This window comes from Meriones unguiculatus, chromosome 4 (genome assembly GCF_030254825.1).
Source record: "Meriones unguiculatus strain TT.TT164.6M chromosome 4, Bangor_MerUng_6.1, whole genome shotgun sequence".
NCBI classification, from domain to species: Eukaryota; Metazoa; Chordata; class Mammalia; order Rodentia; family Muridae; genus Meriones; species Meriones unguiculatus.
Window position 1 is genome coordinate 94,981,088 of NC_083352.1, and position 22,025 is coordinate 95,003,112.

The window sequence follows — 22,025 nt, forward strand, 5'->3', positions numbered from 1 at the left end:
TGAGGGATTTGTGGCTGAGTTGGTGTCCCCATCTTTCCATTGGTAGTCTTGCCCAGCTATGGATGGTGGCCATTTCAGGTTCCATCTGTCCTATTGCTAGGACCCACATAGATTCCTGGGAGTTTCCAGCTCCCTCCAGCGATGCCTCCCAATTCCAGTTCTCCCCCAGCCTTCTCCTTTCCCCCATGTGATCCCCAGTCCCTCTCTCACCCTGTTCTCTCCCTTCATCTACTTCAGATATCTATTTTATTTCACAGTGGGATTTAAGCATCCTCCCTCCGGTGCTCCTTCTTACTTAGCTTCTTTGCGTCTGTGGATTTTAAGATGGTTATCTCATAGTTTCTGGCTAATATTGACTTATAAGTGAGTACATACCATGTGTGTCTTTTTGGGTTTGGGTTATCTCACTCAGGATAATATTTTCTAGTTCCATCCATTTGCCTGCAAATCTCATGATGTCATTGTTTTTAATAGCTGGGCAGTATTCAATTGTGTATCTAGGTTGTTCCCAGCTTCTGGTTGTTACAAATAAAGTTGCTCTGAACATAGGTGAGCAAATATCCTTGTGGTATGACAGAGCATCTTTTGGGTGGTATAGCCCAGGAGTGGTATAGCTGGTAGAACTATTCCCAATTATGTGTTGGAAGAATGTCACTTTTAATTGTCTGCTGTCTGGGTGCATCAGAACTGTTTGTCTTCTCCTATGGGAGATGCGACTGTGTGGTCTCACTGACGGGCCTCGGCATCCCTGTCAGGAATATTCTCTTGCAAGATGCTTCACCACAGATGTTGGCTCTAGAGGCACACTCACTTCCAAAGCACTCAGAAGACCTCGGTGAGTGGTCTTTCTGAAAGGTTTTTACACATGTTCCCCACAAGCTTTTAGACCAGAGCCATTCTTCTGTACCAGGCACCCTAACCCTGACATAGACTCAAAACAAAATGCCCAACCGGTGACAGCTCAGAGCCTCCCAAGACATGAACTGGAGTAGAACTTTTCTCTTTGCAAATTGATTATCTTACTAGAAACAGGGGCCTCTGTTAATGTAGATTCACCTGGAGCAAACTGTATTAATGTCCTCTTTCCTCTCATCTCCTGTCTTTGCCCACCAGGTCCCAGACAAGACAGTGACAAGCTATAGGACTATGAACAAGGAAATAATGAACCTCAAAAAGGATCTCGTACGAAGCCGGTAGGTGACCCCTGTAAAGGATGACTTGTGAGCCAGAAAACACTACCAGTCATACTGGGGACGGGGGCAGGGCTAAGTCGGTCCTCCGACATCCATTGGAAGACTTACAAGAGGGTAATCTTGAAAAGAGCAGAGAAGATCTCTATTTTGGTTTTACATCTTGGGGAGAATTACAGGTGCTCCAACATACCCAACTGGATTTTTTATGGGTTTCTGGAGTCCTCACACTTGGGAGCAAGCTCCTTTGCCACTGAGCCATCTTGTCAGCTCCTAGATAAAACTGCCCCCCCCAACCCCTTAGTTCCTTTTAGGGAGCTGACAGAATGGTAAAATAGGGCTTTGGAGTAACAGATGGGAATACCTTTTTTTTTAATCCTTTTGCTTTGACACAAAACATACATGAGGTGTGCTGGGAAGAGAACATGGAGGATCCCCTTCTGCCAAGCCAGACTATAAGGAGGGGCACAAGTCATTTTCTTTCTTTAGCCCTCATCACCTAGAAGGTCCCTTGCCTTTATCCAGCAGTGTAGAACTGATGGATGAGCCCAAGTGGAGGATGGAAGGCAGGGGGTGGAAGAGAGGTAATATGGCTAAGCAAGGCATCAAAAAATAGCCCAAGACCAACCTTCCCTTTCCACATGACAGGCGGCCCTGTCTACACTCCTGGTATAGTCTTCAAGTTTGTGACCATCCCTCCACACTGGAAAAGGAACAGATGGAAGCAATTTCAGTAATGTTTTATTTCACCCAAAATGCTATCACTCAAATTGTATTTTAAAAAATTAGGGCTGGAAACATAGCTCCTCAGTTAGTGTGATATTGAGTTTTGATTGTCAACTTAACACAATATAGAATTGCTTGGGAAGAGGGTCTCAATGAAGAACTGTCTAGATTGGATCAGCCTATGGCCATGACTGTGAAGGCTTTTTCTTAACTGAGTGTGTGCAGCATTATTCCACGGTCTGGGTCCTGGACGGAAGGATGAGGAGAAGGCAAGCTGAGCAGTAGGCATGCATGCATTCATGTCTCTCTGCCCGTGACTGTGGATGTCATGGGACCAGCTACTTCAAGACGCCCCCAAAATGATGGCCTACAGCCGAGAGTTGCAATCCAGATAAACACCTCCCCCCCGCCCCAGTTGCTTTTGGTCAGTGTTTCACTACAGCCACAGAGAGCAAACTAGGATATTCTACAAGATACAGGGAGAGCGATGGTAAAGAACAAGCAGCAACTTAAAGTCTACGGTGTGCTTCCTAGCTGAAGCACACACCGACACGCACCAGCCAGGTTTCAAGGGTCTGGCTAGCCTCCCCTCCATACCCAGGAGAAAGTCAGTGTTGAAGCCCCATGTGACTTTATTTGGAACAAGGGCCACGAAAGAGGTACTTGAGGTTAAATGGGGTCAAGTGTCCTTATCCAGTCTGTGTCCTTATAAGAAAAAGGGAGAAAGGTCAGAAATTCATGCACAGAACAGGAGGCTGCCCGAAGACGAAGCAAGCAGGTGGCCACTCAGCAAACCAGGAAGGGGTATATGTTCCTGGGCAAACTGGAGCCTGTTGTCTGTACCTTTTCCTGCACTTACTTCAGCCTCTGCAGCTGTGGGAAAACCCAAACAGCAGGTGGCGCTCTGGGAAGGCAGCAGTTCAGTAATGTCACAGCGGATGCTGCAGTTCTCCTGCAGGTGATGGCCTCAGGGTGATCTGAGCTCAGGGGCGACACCTGAACTCCACTCTCAGAATCCAGGGCTAGGACATACTGGCCTCAGTTGTGTCTGAAACCGTGTTATGAGGGCTTTTGCAGCTGGTGCCTTGAGACCCTGGAGGCTAGAGACTAGTGAGGGGTGAGATGGAGAAGCCAGGACATTATCTGGCAGTAGATGTAACAGGAGGCAATGAGGATTTTGTGGCTGAGGGGTCTTGCAGTAAGTTCCTCCATGGTGCCACCTGGAAGAGAGCCCAGGCTTTACAGGTAGTTGGATCTAAAGTGAGGCCCAAATGAAGAATCGACCAGGCCTCGTGAAAACCATGATGCCCACGTCTATTCTTTTTTAAGATTTTCTTTTTTATTTTCAGTTATGAGCACGTGTGTGTGTGTGTGTGTGTGCATTTGCTTCCGTGAGTAAGAGGGCATTGGATCCTGTGGCTTGGGCTCTCTGCAAGAGCAGTTTATACCCTCTTAATTGATCAAACGTCCATTCTTACCAGTAGATGCCAACTCAGAGTCCCCTTGAGAAGGGACACCAGACTCTCCAGGCACCAAGAAGAGAGGCTTCCCACAATCCCACATTTCCTGCTGGCAGCTGGTAATGTCTTAGAAGCCTATGGGTGCCTGGAGCTGTGCAAGCCCCAGATTCCTGTCTAAATCAGGGTGGCCTAGGCTTAGGAAGCTGACAAGCCTGGGTGAGCCAGCTTTGACCTAGAATCCATCATTAAATTTTCAGGAAATTTACAAGTTACTTATTTAAACACAGCGATTATTTAAATTTATAAAGAAATATTAAAACACAAATAATAGACACTGGCAAGCCATCCCTTGTGCATGTGCATGTATGTGTGTGTACATATGTATGCTTGCATGTGTATGTGTGTATGTGGTGTACACACGTGTATATGTGGGTGTGATGTCCACACACATACATAGAGGCCAAAGGGAGGGCATTGCATGTTTCACTCTGTCACTTTCCACCTATCCCCTTGAGACGGGGTCTCTCAGTGAAGTTGGAGTTGGGATGGTGGTCACCAACCCTCCTAGCAATCAGTCCCCCTGCCTCTACCCTCCGCTGGGCTGGGCTTAACAGGCACACTTGCAACCACTCCTGGTTTTCTGCGTGAGTTCTGGGGATTTGAGTGCAGGTCCTCATGCTTCCCCAGGAACCCACTCTCTGCCCCCACTCACCCCTTCTCAATGCCTTTATACATTTCACTCTTCTCTAGTCTCTCATGGTTGTCGGCGGTTAAAACATCTGTGTGGAAAGAGCATTGCAGTAAATGTGAAATGTCCACAGGCCCCATGTTTGAACACACGGGCCCCAGGGGGTGGTGCTATTGCAGGGGCCTATGGACATTTAGAAGGCAGAGCGTCCCTGGGGGAGGTTGATCGTTAGGATCCAGCCTTGAGGTTTTATGGCTGAGCCACACTTCCTGTTTCTGTCTCTGCTTCCCAACAGCCAGGACAACCTTGGGCTCCCACAGCTACACCCCACCATAGCTGACCACCTCCCCTCCACAGCTGTCAGCCAGGATAAGCCTAGTTGATTCCAGTTGGGGCATTCCATCACAGAAAAATAACAAAAACAGAACGTTGAAGCAAATGCCCTCCCCAGTTCTGGGCCTGCTGATGGCTTATTACCCCCAAATAAACCATGATGGGCGTATTTATGGGATGGAGATCAAGAAGCAAATCAGGGTTTCACTGCCTCCTGCCCTGCCCAGAGGAACCGTTTGGTGAACACTCACTGGCATACCTCTGGGATAAGCCTCAAGAAAGACAAAGGTGGGAGATGCCACCAGCTCAGGAGACTGGGGAGGCTTGATGGACAGGCAATGCGGTGGCTTTTCTGACATCCGCCAGCTGACTGAGGGAGCCTGTCACAGGTGCCTGACATGGTTCTCTCAGATCCAGAATAAGCTAGAATTTAACATCTTCATCATATAGACAGGGTCAGCCTGCTAGACAGAGGAACGTGAGACAGGAAGACAGGGACACACAGAAGAGCCTTGAGAATGAAACCAAGAAACAGCCATGTCGGTGGGGGCCCGCTGACAGTTAAGGAATCGGGAAATCCCCTTGAGAAGAAAGAGTTCCGTTTCCCAGAGAAAGTTGCCTAGCAGAGAGTTGTAACACATGACTGCACACAATTACACACACATGTGCGCACATACGTATGCAATGAGTCTGTCCCAATTAAGAGAGGTGAATTGTTAGAAAAAAAAAAAAAAGATACCATCTCTTCTCCTTTTGTTCTTTTCAATCCATATTACCTCCCATTAGAGTCAAGCCCACCTTGAGCCAAACCCATCTCCTGGATTTTTATTTACTACTCTAGCCTTCTTATACTTCAATCACATCATCTCCGGTTTTGTGGCCAATTTAAGGTGATGCTGACACAGAGTAAGTCTAACTGCCTTCTCCTCGCCTGTTCCACCAGATGTTCGGTGGGGAGGAGCGGCGTGTGCCACCCAGCTGCTGGCTCTCTGCTAGCACAGGCCAACAACCGGAGCCGCCTCCTGGGCCCAGCTCTTGAGCCACCCTGGGAACCCATGACACGTGTGCCTTGATTAAACATCCCCGTTACAGAGATGTTCCGCCAGAAGCCACAGTTTAGGAGGCCTGGACAGCTCAACTGATAAGGCTCCTGACCCTGAGCCTGAGAGTCCAGGGTCCAGTTCCCTGCGACTTTTAGAGGCGGCCCCTGGAAGCTTGAGTGGCTCAGGCTGTGGCTTAGAATTCAAACAAAAGAGAGCCTTAAGGAAAATAAAATGAAACAAACCGGAAGCCATGATCTTCCCACCACACAGTGGGGCTGGGCTTAGGCACCTGCAAATGGTAATGGGTTCCCAGCCCATGGTGATGGGAGGCCCAGAAGGGCATAGAGTCTGCAGGTTTGTTTTTTTTTTAAGCTTTCCAGTGGCATTCAGTACCCAGCAGAAGCAAGGCAATTAGAAATAGCTAATGTGGGTTTGGGGGCAAATGAAGCTATACAGATATAGATAAGATACAGCTATGTTATGCCGAGGTAAATACTTCTCTGTCGCTGGATGGGTAAGGATCCTCCAGGGCCCATGAAGGCTTGGTGCCCTGTGTGGTGCTTTTCAGGAGACCTTTGTGAGGTGGGGACAAGTGGAGATACCCAGGTCCTTAGAGGTTTAGAGCCGTCTCAAAGGGGATTTGGAAGCGCAGACTCTTCTTCCTGCCCTCCTTGCCTCCTACTTGATAAGGGGAATAGTCCGGCTCACACTGTGGATGTAGCCGTGTGACTGCCACCTCACATACAGCGGCTGCCCATCATGTTGGGGCGGGCATGCCAGCAGCTGCGAGGGGTGGTCACTCATGCTGCATCCACAGGCAGGAGGCAAGGGGAGGCTGCTCCACCAGCCTCCTCCCTTTTTCCTCCTCCCGTTCAACACTCCATTCCACGGAACGGGAATAGCACCACCCACACAGCGAGCCCGCCCTCCTCGGTGAAACCTCCCAGACATGGCCAGAGGTGTGTCTTACGGGCAGCACTAAATCTGGACAATCTGAGAATGAAAGTGAACCATCATGGTATATCTTCTGCTCCCTGGGCTCGAGGTTTTTCCATCCCCAGTCAGAGGTGGCCGTGGACTCTGGAATGGAGTGAAGTCACGTGTAGGCAGGCAAATGGAGTGTGAGGGTCGAAGGTAGACAGAGCGAGGTGGTGCCTAGAGTAGGTAGTGGAGGGGACGTGGCTATCGTGTGTGGTGTGTAATGACTTATAGAGGGATCCTGGGCCCGATACCTGAAAGAGGGAGATCACCACTCACACAAACGGGGAGGCAGGTGGGGCACGGCAGAGCAGGAGCTGAGCAGGTGGTGATGTCAGAACGTGCTGGACGGGCTGCAGGATGAGAGAGGCAAGAGATGGAGCCGAGGCGTTAGGCAAGCTTGGAGGGCCATGCAGAAACATTTGGAGAACCCCGTTGGAGGAGGAAGTGGAGGAGGAGGAGGAGGAGGAGGAGGAATTCTGCTCTCTTCATAGAGGTAGCTTGGAAGGGAAGGCCATGATGAAAGACAACAGCATGGGTCAGGAAAAGAGGTAGCTTGGAAGGCCATGATGAAAGACAACAGCATGGGTCAGGAAAAGAAACAACAGGAGATGGTCTCAGAGTCATAGCACCGGACTGGGTGGTGGTCTGGATGTGGGAGCCAAAGGGAAAGGCAGCATCCGTGTGTCTTCAGACAGACTGCCATGTCTTTATCTTCCTCTTAGGATGTAGGAGGTAGGAGCTCACAGCCTGCAGTGTCCGTGTTTTAGTCCCAAACAAGTATTCATGGGGTGGATTGACCTTCTTGTTCGTCTTGACCACTTAGTTAACACTGAAGAAAACTAACATGCTAGTAAAAGATGTATGCACTTGCATGCACATAGACACTATACATGCTATACACACCACACACACACATACCATGCATACACAGCACACAATACATACCATACACACACACACATACACAAAAACACACACCTATACACAAAGACATACACACCATAAACATGCATACATTGACATACATACAACACACAACACAACACACATAAACCTAAACGGAAAAACCAAAGCACCCAAACAGACACACACACCACACCACACCACACCACACCACACACACACCACACCACACACACACACCACAGATATACACAGAAGCATGCCCACACAGGGGTTCCTGGACGCAGGGCAGCAGATCACTGTGGCTCGGGTCGGACATGATAGAGCAGGCGCAGCACTCGTGGCAGGCAGGAAGGGAGCATGCCTGCAGTGCGGGCTTCCCCCTTCCGCCCTTGTTTGCCTGGCTCCACAGCCTACAGGGGCTGGCCGTACTAAGGGAGCCCCAGTTCATGGCTGATCCTCTACGGAAACCCGTCACAGAGAAACCCCTGAGGATGACTTACTCAGCTGCTAGGCACTTCTCAGTCCAGAACTGTGAGCCTATGTTTGACTTTATGACCTAGTGTCATTCTGCTGCTGTGAATGAAACACTCTGTCCAGAGCTTGGGAGGAAAGAGTTTACCTGGCTTACACTTCCAGGTCACAATCCGTCATTGCGGGAAATCAGAACAAGAACTCCAGGTGGGAGCCACGGAGGATCACTGCGTGTTCTCCCATGGGTTCATGATTGCCTAGCTTTCCCTTTTCGTTAATACATTATTATTATTTTGTATATGTGGGTGTATCGTCTGCACGTATGTCTATATGCTATGTGTGTGCCTGGTACCTGCAAAGGCCTCAAGAAGGCGTTGGGTCCCCTGGGATTAACTTGCTGTGAGCCACTATGTGGGTGCTGGGAATCTAGCCTGCATCCTCTGGAAGACCAGGCCATGCTCTTAACCGCTGAGCCATTTCTCCAGCCGCCTACCTGGCTTTTTATACAGACCAGGACCACCTGCCTAGGGGATGGCATCACCCACAGATATGCCCACGGGCGAAAGGAGCTAGGCAATTCCTCAAACAAGGCTTCCCTCTCAGGTAATTCTAGGATGTGTCAAGTTGACAGTTAAGGCAAACCAAGAGACCTTTGGATTCTCCTGGACTCCCCTGCGCACCTGTAACTAGAGGAGGATTAGTGGGTGGCTTTGCTGACCATGTCAAAGGTCATGTAGCTACAGGAAGGCCAAGGATGGCCCTGGCCAGAACTCTATGTTCTCTCATTATCAAGGCTAACCTGGGCCTGGGCTCCTGGTGGTGAGTAAGGTCCTCAGAAAGACCTTGAATTGTTTTTTGGAAGTGGTGAAACATCACTTCTGCCATATTGTGTGGACAGAGCAAGCCACAACCCAGCCCAGAGTAACAGGGAATAGTGGTTCCTCTCACAGTGGGTAATATCTGCAGAGGCTCGCTGCAGAAGGCTGGACACTGGGAACCACTTTTCCAATCTACTGCAGTCACACACATTGACTCCAGGAAGGCTTTGGAGCCATGAACTAGAACCCAAAGATGTTTGCACACATCAGTCTCACTGTTGGGAAGGTCCAACAGAAAGTGTGTCATGAGTCCAAGCAGCTAGCAGTGGGAGAGAAAGATGCCAGGCTATTTCAAAAAAGAAAAGTGGGATACTACTCAGCAATTAAAAACAAGGAAATCTGATCTTAGTCTATCAGATCTCATCAGGAGTGGCTGCATTGTCATCTTCTGTGGCCTGGTGAGGCTGCTCCCCCCTCAGGGGGAGGTGATCAAAGAGCAGGCCAATCAGATTATGTCAGAGGCAGTCCCTCTTCCCATTACTATGTAACCCACTTGGGCACTAAACTGCTATGGGCTACATCTGTCAGTGGACTTGGGGAGGGGCATGCAGGAAGAAAGGGGAGGGGCTTATGGGGGGATACAAAGTGAATAAAGTGTAATTAATAAAAAAATAAATAAAATAAAAATTTAATTAAAAATAAAAAAAAAACAAGGAATCATGAAATTTGCAGGCAAATGGTGGGATCTAAAGACCATCCTGAGTGAGGTATCCCAGAAGGAGAAAGATACATATGGTATATACTCACTTATAAGTGGATATTAGACATATAAGATAGGATAAACATACCAATCTGAACACCTAAAGAAGCTAAGCAAGTAGGAGGACCCTGAGTAAGATGATCAATCCTCATTTAGAAAGGCTAACGGGACAGACATTGGAAGAAGGAGAAAACAGGAAACAGGACAGGAACCTACCACAGAGGGCCTCTGAAAGACTCTACCCAGCAGTGTATCAAAGCAGATGCTGAGACTCATAACCAAACTTTGGGCAGAGTGCAGGGAATCTTATGAAAGAAGGGGAAAATAGTAAGGGCTGGAAGGGTCTAGAGCTCCACAAGGAGAGCAACAGAACCAAAAAAAAAATCTGGGCACAGGGGTCTTTTCTGAGACTGATACTCCAACCAAGAACCATTCATGGAGATAACCTAGAACCCCTGCTCAGATTTAGCCCATGGCAGCTCAGTGTCCAAGTGGGTTCCATAGTAAAGGGAGCAGGGGCAGTATCTGATATGAACTCAGTGGCTGGCTCCCCTAGTGGGGGAGCAGCCTTATCAGGCCACAAAGGAAGACAATGCAGCCAGTCCTGATGAGTCCTGATAGGCTAGGGTCAGAGGGAAGGGGAGGAGGACTTCCCCTATCAGTGGACTTGGAGAGGGGACAAGGGAGGGGGGCTACAGCTGAGATACAAAGTGAATAAACTAATTAATATAAAAAAAATTTAAAAATTAAAAAGAAAAGTGGGGGGAGCCAGAGGTATGACCGTGACACTAAAAGGTATAGAACACTCACTGTAGTGAGCAACACGAGAAGAAATGGAGAAATGGATTAGGAAGAATTAGAGAACACACAGAAGAGGAGGGAAGGGGAGGGGAGCCAGCCCCTACCCTGTGGCGGTGCTCAGCCAAGAGACCACACCCCCTGGAGCCACCACCTAATGCCTGACCAGACCCTTCCCGAGCTTTCTGTCTTGGATTTCCACGAAGGCTGCCATAGCCCTGGTCTCCTTCACATGTACCCACACAGTATGTCCTTCCTGGAAGGTTGGCTGGCCATCCAAGCAGCTCATAAAGTCAAGCGGAAACGTAGCGCTTTTACCGCCCAGCCCGCTTCTCAGGCCGGTTTGTAAGTTAGTGTTTAAGACTGCTACCGGTATTCACTTGGAAGTGTTATTTGTGTCTGCATTTGTGGATAGAATGAGTTGACTCTCCAGCCCTCTCCGTGTGTGGGCACACACACATGCAGAGGCTAATGGAGGGTGATATTTCCACCTGACCCATCTCCCCTGTCACACTCCCCAAATATGACATAAAATTCATCATTCAACTTTATGGGGCGTGCATGCCCTTACCTTGAGCCCGTGACATCCCTAACGGACCACAGTGCTGTTTTCCTTTGAGCGCAGATTTGGTTTCCAGCCATTTCCCTCGGACGATGTCACGGCACAGGTTTTAATTCATCATCTCTAAATCAGAAGCTGCAAGAGGAAATTAGGGTATCTATAGTAACATCTTATTAGTTTGAATTGGGGTTTGGAGTAAAAGGGATCAGCAGGAGGGACCAACCACATCCAAATTCCTTTCTGGATGAGATTGGATTTTAATTGGTGAATTTAAACATCTGACAAGATATTGTTGGACCCGGGCATCTGCTGAGTGCTTTTGCATCCTATTATCCAATGCCTTGGACATAGCCACGTACATCCATGGCCCCCAAGTCTAACCCTGATTCTTTCCTTTGCTTCTTCTGCCACACCTGAGGTCTTGTCTCAAAGTTATTTCAGACCCAAGATTTGTGTGCCAACAGATGCCTTGGATGTAGGCCTAGTTAGAATTTCTGAACTGTACCCAAAAATTATCTATGTCAGTCACCTCTCCCCCTTGCCCGGTAGCCTGCAAAGTTGCTGTTAATGAGTCCCTTGTATGTTCTGTGAGGACAGACATCTGGCCCTCGTCCTTGACTCGGAATTAATAAACGCAGCCACACACCCACGCCGGGGGAACCTGGCTCAAGTTAATTGCATTTTCATCGTCGTGGTTGTGGCCCAGGGGCTGTGCCCACTCCTGGTCTGTCTCCGTGTCTCCATGTCTCTGTGTCTCTGTGTCTCCGTATATCCGATGCCTCTAGTCAACCAGAGTCCCGGAGGAACTTTTCCTCTGCTTTTCTCCATAAGCTCTCAGCTGAGAACCAATGCCCACTTTGTCCCTCCCCTCAAGGCTAGCCTCCCTTACAGCATCCCACCTCTCAAAGAGAACTTGCCCAGCGGACCATGTGTTCAAATCCAAACACGAAAGGCCCTGGAACCTTTGTATAAAGGTTTGTGTGCAAACCTTTTGCATAAAGCATTACATAAATGACTGTAGGTGAACCAGCCCAATTCTCCAGCTCCTGGATCAAAAGAGGAAGAGTACGGAAGGCGGATGAAACTGAGACTTATGGGAATAGGTATGGGGCGGGGAGGGCAGAACAATTAAAGGAAGCATTGATGCTTTTATGCTGAGTGTCCTGAGACAAGCTGAAAATGTTCCCAGATTCAACAACAGCAAAATGAGCTTTAGACACCAAGCAGCCAAGCCCATCTCCTGTCAGCTACATGAACTTGGACTGGCTGTTCTGTTTCTCTGATGTCTCTATTGCATGGAATCACTCCCCTTCCTTGGGGACTTCCGAAAAGAACAGGACAAAATATCCCAGCCTGCAGGGAATCTCCCGTTCCCCTTGGTTCCTCCAAAGCCCTGAAGACAGACAGGAAGCCAGGAGGCCTGAGCCTGTGGCCCCACCCCTTTCTGATTAGCACTTCAGTCCACCTTTGCCTCTTCTGTAGGCCTCAGTGGTCCTGGGCCAGGCAAGCACCACCTCCTCATCACTCTAAAAGAACCCAAGTGCAAATATGTTTTTCCCTTTGCTGGATACACACAAAAATGAGTTAACTTGGTTCGTTAGTCTCTGCACTCCCTACCAGGACTTTAGGGAAATTTTGGGGGTGGGGGGGAGAGGAGAGAGAGAGAGAGAGAGAGAGAGAGAGAGAGATGTGCTACCCAAAACTGAGAGAAAGGAAACATTCCAATTCAAATTGAGTCTCCTTTACCAGGGGACTTTCCAAATCAGCTGAGAACTCTGGAGATAAAATAGGGACAGTGGCCATTTTAAATCTTCCAACATTTTCATCAGAATCATATCGCTTCCCTCTGTCCCCCCACAACATAACCCAAGGGGCTTAAAGAGACATATTTCTCTCTAGCTGTATAAGGAAAGGAGTCACGAGCTAGGAAGATGAGTCTACCTAAAAGCCTGTGACCTGGGCTTGGTCCCCGGGACCCAAGTGGCAGGAGAGAGTTGCCTCCTGCAAGTTGTCCTCTGACCTCAATTACGTAGACTGTGTCCCCCGACACAGATGAGTGAATAAATACATGCATGAATAAATAAAAGCCATAAGGAAACAGGTCGTCCTGCCCAATGTCCCCAGGCACTTGAGCAGCAAGTGCCACCTGCAAGACACACAGTGAGAAAGCAGGTTCCGCGGCTGCGGATATTTGAGAAACACTACAGACCATATCCCTGTCTCAAAGATGCAGAGCACGAGTTTGTTGGTTGCTTGCCTGCTACTCTACCACTAGACCACACCCCCAGCCCTCTCATTTTCTTATTGTCAGACAGGGTTTCACTAAGTCCTCTAGTCTGACCTCGAACCTGCCATCCTCCTGCCCCAGCCTATGGAGTAGGTGGGATCACAGGTGAATGTCACCATGTCCAGACACAGCAGCATCTTAAAGGTCTGTGAGGTCCTGTGGCAGAGGAGAGTCTGCAAGTGTCTGACGCTGCAGACTGAAAGCGAGGCTCGGACAGTGCGACGTATCGTTAACATCGGTGCCAGCCTCGCCTTCTGCACCTGTGGCATCTGCCCGCTTGACGTGGCCAGCTCAGCCCTCTGTGGGACTCCCACGGACTGCCTTTCCCGGGGCAGCTCGCAGACAGTGTTTGGAGGTGTGGACGGTTCGCACTGCAGCTTAGTCCCTGCCAAGCGCAAGTGGCAGGGATAGGGCCTGCTGCTGGCCCTGCTCCCACAGGCCTCCCACCCCATTTCACACCTGTGAAAAGATGTGGCCAGCGCAGTGCTACAGCACGGGCAGGGCACCCAGCATCCCACCCCGCACTGGAGGGAGGACCATGGGCCCTCTGTGGGGCAAACGGGTCTTGATGTATAGACGGTGCTCAGGTGTAACGCAGTAGCTGCCTGATGACACCAAACAGAGTGGAGGCGCTCACTGGGAAGTGCTCCCAGGGGCAGGGTCTGTAAGGCAGTGTGGCGAACAGACAGACCTAAGAAGCAATTTTGCGTACTTCAGGTGAGCTCACAGGTTGCTCCAGAGCTGTGAGTTCAAGTGAGACAACCAGGCCTTTGTATCCTTTTGGAACCAGTTCTGAGATGCAAGCTTCCCCCTAGGAGGAGGCTTAGATCTTTACTGAGGCAGCTCCCTGTTTCCTAGGGAAAGCAGGCATAACTCCATATAAACAAAAGACAGACACCTCGCTGCAGCCTCCCAGAGCAGGCTCCCCTGCCAGTCACTACCCCACAGGAAGCCCCTGCCCCATTCCTCACATTTAGACTTTGTAAGATGAAACTGTCCTCTTGGCGCTCAGTGTGGCTCTTCCTTCACTCGCTTTTATGCTCCGGAATTCACCCGTGACACTTCCTTGACACTCAATCCTGCCTGTGTCTGTGTGGTGTTCTCTGTGTAAACGCAGCAGCGTTTCTCTGCCCCGGTACTGATGGACATTTGGTTTATTTGCACTTTGGGACTATTAGAGCTGCTGGGAACAATCTTAAGACGGCGTTTGCTAAGCATGTGTAGGCATTTCCATGGAGAGGCGAAGCCGTTGGCTCACCCGCTTGGTGTGTGCTGGGCATTAGCAGACAAGGACCAGGACCGGAGCCCAGGCTTTTCGCGTCGTTTCTTCTGTGTGGGTGGCCTGCCTGCCGCAGGCCACGGATGAAGGTCAGAGAACAGTTTTCAGGAGTTGGCTCTCTCTGACCACCGTGTGGATCCTGGGGATCGAACTCCGGTTGTCAGGCTTGGTGGCAAGCCCTGTTACCCACTGAGCCCTATCACCAGCCCCCAGCCCAGTATTTATAAGGACTTTTCTAAACAACAGAAATCGTACACCCTGAGAATTAACCAGCACACCTAAGAACGCAACACGCAGCAGTTGTCTGGCCACACACACAGATGTCGACATTTTCATAACTGGATACACCATTAGTAATGAGACTTTAGTTTAGAAAATGATGTTAATATCTTCCATGATGCAAATGAGCGCACATAATGGCTTCATTTCCTAAACTTTTAGTATAAAACATCTAAATATCTACGAAGACAAACAAGGAAACACAACAAGCTCCTGTGAGTGTCACTCACATCATAAAAATACAACTCTAAGGTGCTGCATTAAGCAACATCCTCTCCCTCCTTTTTTGTCTATAAATATCTAGATGATCATATAAGAAGACATGAACTCTTTTTCAGGGTACACACACCACAACATTATGGTACCCAAGATATCAAGAGTTCCTTGATAGTAAATACCCTGCAAACATCAGAACAACATCAATGCTTGTGTAATATTCCACCATGAGAGTGGAGCCTGATCTACTCACCAACTTCCTACCATTAGACTCTTTGGCTATTTTAATTTTTTTTTTCTCCTGTTACAAAAAGCAATGCTTAGCTAGATATTGTCGGAGTTACTTCTTTATTTACTTTGACTCTTAAATATACAGAGCTCTGGGGTTCTTAACTGAATTTCTTAAGATGGGCACAGTATTTGTCACAAAGAAAAAAAAAAGACAGCTAATTCATAAATGCCTAAAACAAAATGGGCCTCTGATCAAAAGTGAAAGGCACGTAATAGATACTGTTTAAAAGGCTGGAAACCCTTCAGACACAACACTTGCCCTTTCTGCTTTCGCAGTCATCATCAACAAGTAGCTGGATTGTGGAAGGCAAAATGAAATCTGAGAGTATCCGTGAAAGAGAGCCCCCCCCTTGAAGTTCCTAGCTGATGTCCAGCTGAACCCCAGACAAAGCTAGATACCCACACCCCAAGCTCTTTATCCAAAATCATACACCCTTCTCTATCACAAAACACCTGAGACAACATTGTTTTCGTGAATAAAGCTCCCCATGGCTCATGGTCGCAGATGTCTCAATCTGTGGTCATTGTGCCCCCATTGCTTGGGGGGGAGATCACGTGGCAGAGGATGATGCTCACCATACAACAGCCAAGAAGGACAGAGGACAGAGTGCACCCCTCAAGGACACAGCCCCAGGAGCCTCCCCCCGGAGTGTCTACCTCAGAAAGCTCCCACCACCCACGGTGCCGTACTGGGCACTGAGCCTCAAAGCATGACAGAGACTGAGCACTCTGATCTGCAGCTGCCAGCGTCTCCAGCTGGTTGCTATGGCAGCTTCCACTCAGACAGGCCACAGTCGTGTCTCTAACCCAGGCAATCTTCGAACATCTCTTTTCCTCGGCCTTCTCTGTAATATTAACTGACATTTTCCAGGCACTCATGACTTCACTTAAAAATGAAGTTAGGGCCGTGGCCCAGTCAGTACAGTGTTTGCCGCACTGGAGGACCCGAGTTTACGTCTGCAGCACGTAAAAAGCCAGGCAGAGCAGCTCGCACCCGGGACCCCAGCACAACACCCTGACATCTAAGCACCAGGCACACGCAGTCATCCTGTGGGTCAGGTCTCATCTCTGCTTTACGGAGGAGGGCAGTGATGCCCAGAGAGACTGGGTGACCTGCGCATATTCAAACAGCTAGTAACTGGGTAGTAGAACCAAGAGTCCTACTGGCTCCAAGAGCCTGTGGGCCTGCACTGCCTGGCAATCATACACAGCATTCAGTGCCTCCGACCATGGCAGTTGTGCCTTGGTTCAAAAGGCCTGACTCTCTACAGCCTCCAGCTGATACTTTGTCATCTCTCCAGTGGGCTCGAGCTGCCTCACCCTGTCCAATTGGAAAATGAGAAGTCGGAGCACAGAGCTCAGGGGCTCCAGGCACTGCATCTTGTAGGACAAGAGGCAGGTGCTTTGGGGACATCAGTGTCATGGTGCTAGCTAGCCCTCAGAAGACTGTTAGAGCTGGGTCTCATCATCGCTGTTAACATTTTGTTGTTAATACTTTGAATCGGTAATGTTGCTATCACCAGAGACTATGGCCTGAATCAGTGGGGTGGGGAAAGGTTGCTCTAAAGGTGACCAGACTATTTCCTGCTTCCTTATCCATCCATCATGGGAGGAACACACAGAATTGCAACACAAGGGCCGTTTCTTTCATAGCATGAACCACAAATACCAATTCATACCGCTTTCTATTTCTCCAGATAGCCTGTGAGCTGTGCGTAGGATGCCCAGTGTCTCCCTCCAGGAGCTTTGCCTTCCCCTCTTGACTCTCCAACAAACAGCTTTTCAGTTGCTTTCCACACCCAGCAGGGAGAACGATGTTGGCTCTCCACAGCCATTGTTTCTCTCATCCACAAGGTGTCACTGGAGAGAGTACTCCACCTTGATCTTAACTTCTTGACTAATATCTTAATGATCCATTCCAACACAGCTCTTAAAATCCACAGGTCGCATACCTCGCTCCAAGACAGACGGGCAACTTGCCTATGGAAGGTAGTCTTGAGGGTTTCCAGAAGGCTCAGCCCTGAGGGTTTCTGGACTTTTGTTTGCTGAAAGTTTTATATGAAGAGCACAATTTCCCCCTTTTCTGAGGCACCTAGAAAGATCACACAAAGCATGTCAATGGATGTGCAGAGGCGTGGACGGAGATGTTTCCCCAAAGCCAAAACTCTCTCACATTCATCACAGCCATTCTTATCCCAGCCCTAGATTAAGATGAGCCCACAGGGATAGCCATGAACTCTATCTTCCCCAAACTCAGCATGAAAACAAACCAGAATGCCTGGAGAAGCCCCCCCCCACTCCACCATTGTAAGCTACACACACACACACACACACACACACACACACACACGAGACAGAAAAGTCAAACAGCCCAAGAAACGTGAAGGCTGGTGGTGGTTCCAGGTCCCCGTGGCTACAGCAGAGCCAAGCTTGAGGGCCAGGAAATTCTGCCTGCCAGACTCAGGGGTCCAATTTAGAGGAAGTGTACAGACAGCCCTGCAGCACATCTGACTCTCACGTTTAGCTGCCAAAATAGCCCCCTAGTGAAACGTGGGTATGATGTGAGGAGACCAACGAGGATGTGTCTGACAGGACCGCCTTTAATAAGAAACGCTTCCACTGGAGTATCTTAAAGCCAAGGCATCGTAGCTCCCAGTCAGCGAGGAATCTGAATCCTCATCCTCATCTCGAGGCAGCTCAAAATGCACGTTTGCTGCAAAGGGGACCAACCCCACGATCTTTGCTTGAGGCCTTAACCATCACTCACGTGGCACGGGCAGTGCAGGGAGGGACAGCATGGGTGCCGGGATGTCACTCAACGTGAATGACACCAGTACAGTAAACACTGCCGTGTCACGGGGCCCACACCGCTGTACAGTTGGGCATCACCCGACTGGCCATTACAGAAAGATAGAAAGAGAAGCTTCCAGAGCTGGGGAGTAGCGGGAAAGGAGGGTCGCTAGATACAGCTTGAAAAGGGAGCTGGGATGGGTCAGTCTGTTGGTTAAAGTGCCAGCTGCACAGACAGGAGGGCCTGGCTCTGGATCCCCAGCACTCCATGCTTAAAAATCAAAATCAAAACTGGCCACAGTGAAACAGAACTGAATCCAGGCACATCAAGATGCACACGAGCACACACACACAGACACATGTGCATACACACAGACATACATACCATACACACACACGCACACCCTACACACAAATCGGACACACAGACACACACGTGCACACTCACACACGTGCACACACACAGACATACATACACACATATACACACACACAAACTGAACTGCAAAGTGACTGACACTTGACAGTGATGACTTATGTCTGGTTCCCACACACATACCACAGGCACAAACACAAAGAAGGTGTGTGCACGTTTGGCTCTCTTGTACCTCTTCCCTCTGCGTCTGTGCAGTTTCCAAATTGGTTCGCCCATCGGAAGTTTTAGAACTAGGTAATAATAGACAGTGGCTGGATCCAGGGGACTCGGGAGGTGAGAGAGTTACCCGGGCAGAGAACTCGGCCCTCTCCAGATTGCAGCGGAAAAGCCCCCGCAGTGGGTGACTCTACCACATCCCTGCCCTGTGCCACCCCCTGAGGTTGGGACTGATTCACAACCATCTCAGAGGTAAGGGGAAAAGTGGCAGCTTAGTCATCTGGGTCAGACAGTTAAGGGAGTGAGTGCAGAGGGACAGGGACCAGCAGGCTGTAGGCGGGTGGGGAGAGCCTGCTGAGGCCCTGGAGAGAGGTGTGGCATTTCCCAGGATCCCTGGAAATGAACTGAGACAAGGAGAAAGAGTGACAGGTAACCACCACCCCACATCCAGGAGGCTGTCAGAAGCATTCTCTTGGTGACAGGCAAAGTGAGGTTGTGAGGCAGCAGAGGAGGCCATGGACAGCACCCCTATCCTCAATTGCATCATACCTCAGGCCCCTCCCGCTTTCTCCCGTGTGAGTATCATTGAGGGGAAGCCACTGCTAATCCGTAAGGACACGTATCTCTCCAGACGGCAGTCACACCGTCAGGCAGGCGGAACACAGGCCCGGGGCCTTGGTGCCTCGTTCTGCTGTCTGTCCTGAAATCATAAACCAGCAGTGCTCCAGAAATTGCATGCCCTGGGAAAAGCCACGGTCTTCTTGCTAACGCATCTTTAAATGCCCACACTGCGGGGTCCAGGGAGCGCAGCCCCTCCCACTCCATTTAGTCACTAAGCACTGGCAGCACGGTGGGAAGCCATGGCTCCTGGGGGGCGGGGTTTGCAGCCATGTTCTGCATGGCTCATGGGTGGCGCCTGTCTGCCTCCACACACCCACATAGCACTGCTGCCTGCCAATGGCAGGGTGCTGACAGCTAGCAGGATGTGCAGGGGTGAAGAAAGGACCCCTGAATCTAAAACATCCAAGTTGGCAGAAACAGAGATAGATGGTGGTTGCCGGGGCCAAGGGCAGAGATAGAGCAGGAAGATGCTGGGGCGGGGGTCCAAGTCTCAGCTACGCTGCACGACCTCGGCCCAGAGTTTTGACTTGCAATGGGGTGGTCTAGACCTTATGCTGTATTGAACACTTGAAATTCATTAACCAGTTAGATCCTGACTGTTCTTACCACCAAAGAGAGGGTGGAGTGTGAGATGAGGGACGTGCTAATTATCAGGACAGGGGTGATTATTCTAGGTGTGCAAATATTGGGCCATGAAGTTGTTCATCTTAAATATATACAATCAGAGGAGGAGAGAGGGAGAAGAGGAGGAGAAAGAAGAGGAGTGAGGGGATGAAAGGGGAGTCGGGGGAAGGAAGAGGAATAGGGAGTAGAAGAGGGAGAGGCCCTGGGATTCAGACAGGCAGAGTCAACATCTTGGCATTGCCACCTTCCCATTGTGTGAGGATGGGCAAGGGGCTTCACTTCTCCTGTCTCCAAAGTGATAGTACCTGCAGGACAAGGTCACTGTGGACCTCAACAAAATGGATTAACCCAAAAGACAGGAGTTACATGAGTGAATGAACATGCTCCATGGGTGATGCCTGTCACCAGGGTGATGCCTATCACCAGGGGCATCCCGGAGCCCGAGCCCTCTGCCCTCCAGGACATGCAGCTCCCTCAGCACCTGCCTCCCAAAGCCACCCTCTGCTTCTGAATGTGATGTGGTAAAATAGACAAGAGCAGAGGGAGGGAGCAGGCAGCCAGGAAGAGCTCACTGTGCTCGTTAACAAGGCAGGCTTGGTGATGCTCCCTCTCCAACGAGGCTCAGAACTTGTAATGGCAGTTGCTTAGAAACCAGAGCCACGGTGGGGCTTCAACTGCCTTCCGGCAATCACCCTAATTGGGATGTGTATAGAACTGTTTGTTGACGCTCAGCAGGTTTTTTTCTCCTCCTCCCAGAAGAGATTCAGTCTTCTACAAATGCTGACTCACATTAATTAAAGAGTAGCCCTGAGCCAAGGCACCTGTTAACCTGCTAGAGAAGCATGTTGGGTGGGTGGGGGGATGGGAGGATGCAGTCAGAGTCAGCATCCTCCTCCAACAAGGTAATCATCTTACGTCTCTACCACTAAAATCATTATGAAGTGTTTCCAGGGACTGTGGTGTCTTTGTGAACAAAGTGTGTGTGTGTGCGTGTGCGTGCGCGCGCACGCTCACATGTGCTCAGTGAGGTCATGAAACTCGAAACACCCATGTGATCCTATAATCAGTCAAAGCGTGACACAGCACAGTGCATGCATGCTGAGTGACCTAATGTTAAATGCTGGGTCTGCTTCTCTTTGAGGGGTTAAGCACCACAAGTACTCTTGTAGCACGAAGTAGTAGGTCAAAGAGTGCATCGTGGCATAAAGGAATAACTTTCCTGAGTGGCATGCAGAGGGCCATGCCATTTGATCATTTCTCCCAGCGTATGAAGAAAAGTTGTATATAAAATATACATTTGTGTATTTGCTTTTGTATCATATATATGTATATGCAAGCTATTCATCGCCATGCTTTTTTCAACATTCTGCTTCTACACAAACCGTTCTACAGCCCACTCCACCCAAAGAGAAAGGGAATGTGCCACAGAAATGCCCTCACTATGTGCCAGCCAAAGTCGGCGTGCGTTTAATTGGCATTATAAATTCTGGAATCCCAAGCGACCTCATTAGCCATGTAGCAGTGCTCTGTGGAACACCTTCCATGTGCGAATGGCCACACGAGCTCCTGGCACACGCGGGAGGGTTTGGAAAGTGCCCGTGTTCCTGAAGAGCTCCTTCTAGTGCTGGGGTGGGAGGAGGGAACCTGTGGCCACACAAGCAGTTGACAGGTGCACAGGCCCAGGGCCAGCTCAGCTCACCCGGGTGGGCGACTTCCGGTGAGCAGGGAGGGAAGCAGGGGAGGGCTTGTGACTGAGGGATGAGGACAGTTCAGAAGAGCGTCATAGGTGGTACATCCAGAGAACTGGGGTACAGGAGGGCATGGCTGCAGAACAGAGTTCTTGGTGTTGCTAGAGTAGCCAGCGGCAATGAAGAGGTTCAGAAAGCAAGACAAGCCTGGTACCCAAAGAGCCCAGTGGGCTGGAGCAGCTTCAAGGAAGGAAGAGGTGTGATGACTCACTGAAGAGGCAATGCAGTCCACCATGAGACCCCAGCCCACCATTCAATGCGGGCTCCCCTCCTCCATCCGGCCTCTTTGGAAACAGCTTCACACACGCACCCGCACACCCGGGGCCAGCTGGAGTCCTGTCTCCCAGGAGATTCCTAACCTGTCCAAGGGAGAGGTCATCGCACAGAAGCCTGGGTCAAATGCTTTGGGAACCGACCCCAAGTGGGTCCAGCCGGCATGGAAGAAGGGAGTCATGAAAACACTGAGAAAGCCAAACAATGCGTTTTTCACAGCACGCACATCCTTGTTTAGGTAAGGTAGAAATAAAAAAATACCAGGGGAACAGCATAAAGAGCGAAGACC

The 22,025-nt window shown here is 49.8% G+C and overlaps 1 protein-coding gene and 1 long non-coding RNA gene across 2 annotated transcripts in view; one reads left to right on the plus strand and one right to left on the minus strand.

The window, feature by feature from the left end:
• Positions 1-22,025, plus strand: part of Ccdc60 (coiled-coil domain containing 60) — a 155,245-nt gene that overhangs the window by 66,599 nt on the left and 66,621 nt on the right. The window contains exon 2 of the mRNA XM_060382538.1: positions 1,114-1,193. Coding sequence (XP_060238521.1) covers positions 1,114-1,193 — 80 coding nt within the window. The remainder of the gene's footprint in view (positions 1-1,113; positions 1,194-22,025) is intronic.
• LOC132653704 (uncharacterized) overlaps positions 1-22,025 on the minus strand; it is a 45,124-nt gene that overhangs the window by 1,673 nt on the left and 21,426 nt on the right. The window contains exons 5-7 of the long non-coding RNA XR_009591504.1: positions 17,041-17,180; positions 10,746-10,871; positions 1,819-1,893 (exon numbers count right to left, since the gene is read on the minus strand). This is a non-coding gene — a long non-coding RNA (uncharacterized LOC132653704). The remainder of the gene's footprint in view (positions 1-1,818; positions 1,894-10,745; positions 10,872-17,040; positions 17,181-22,025) is intronic.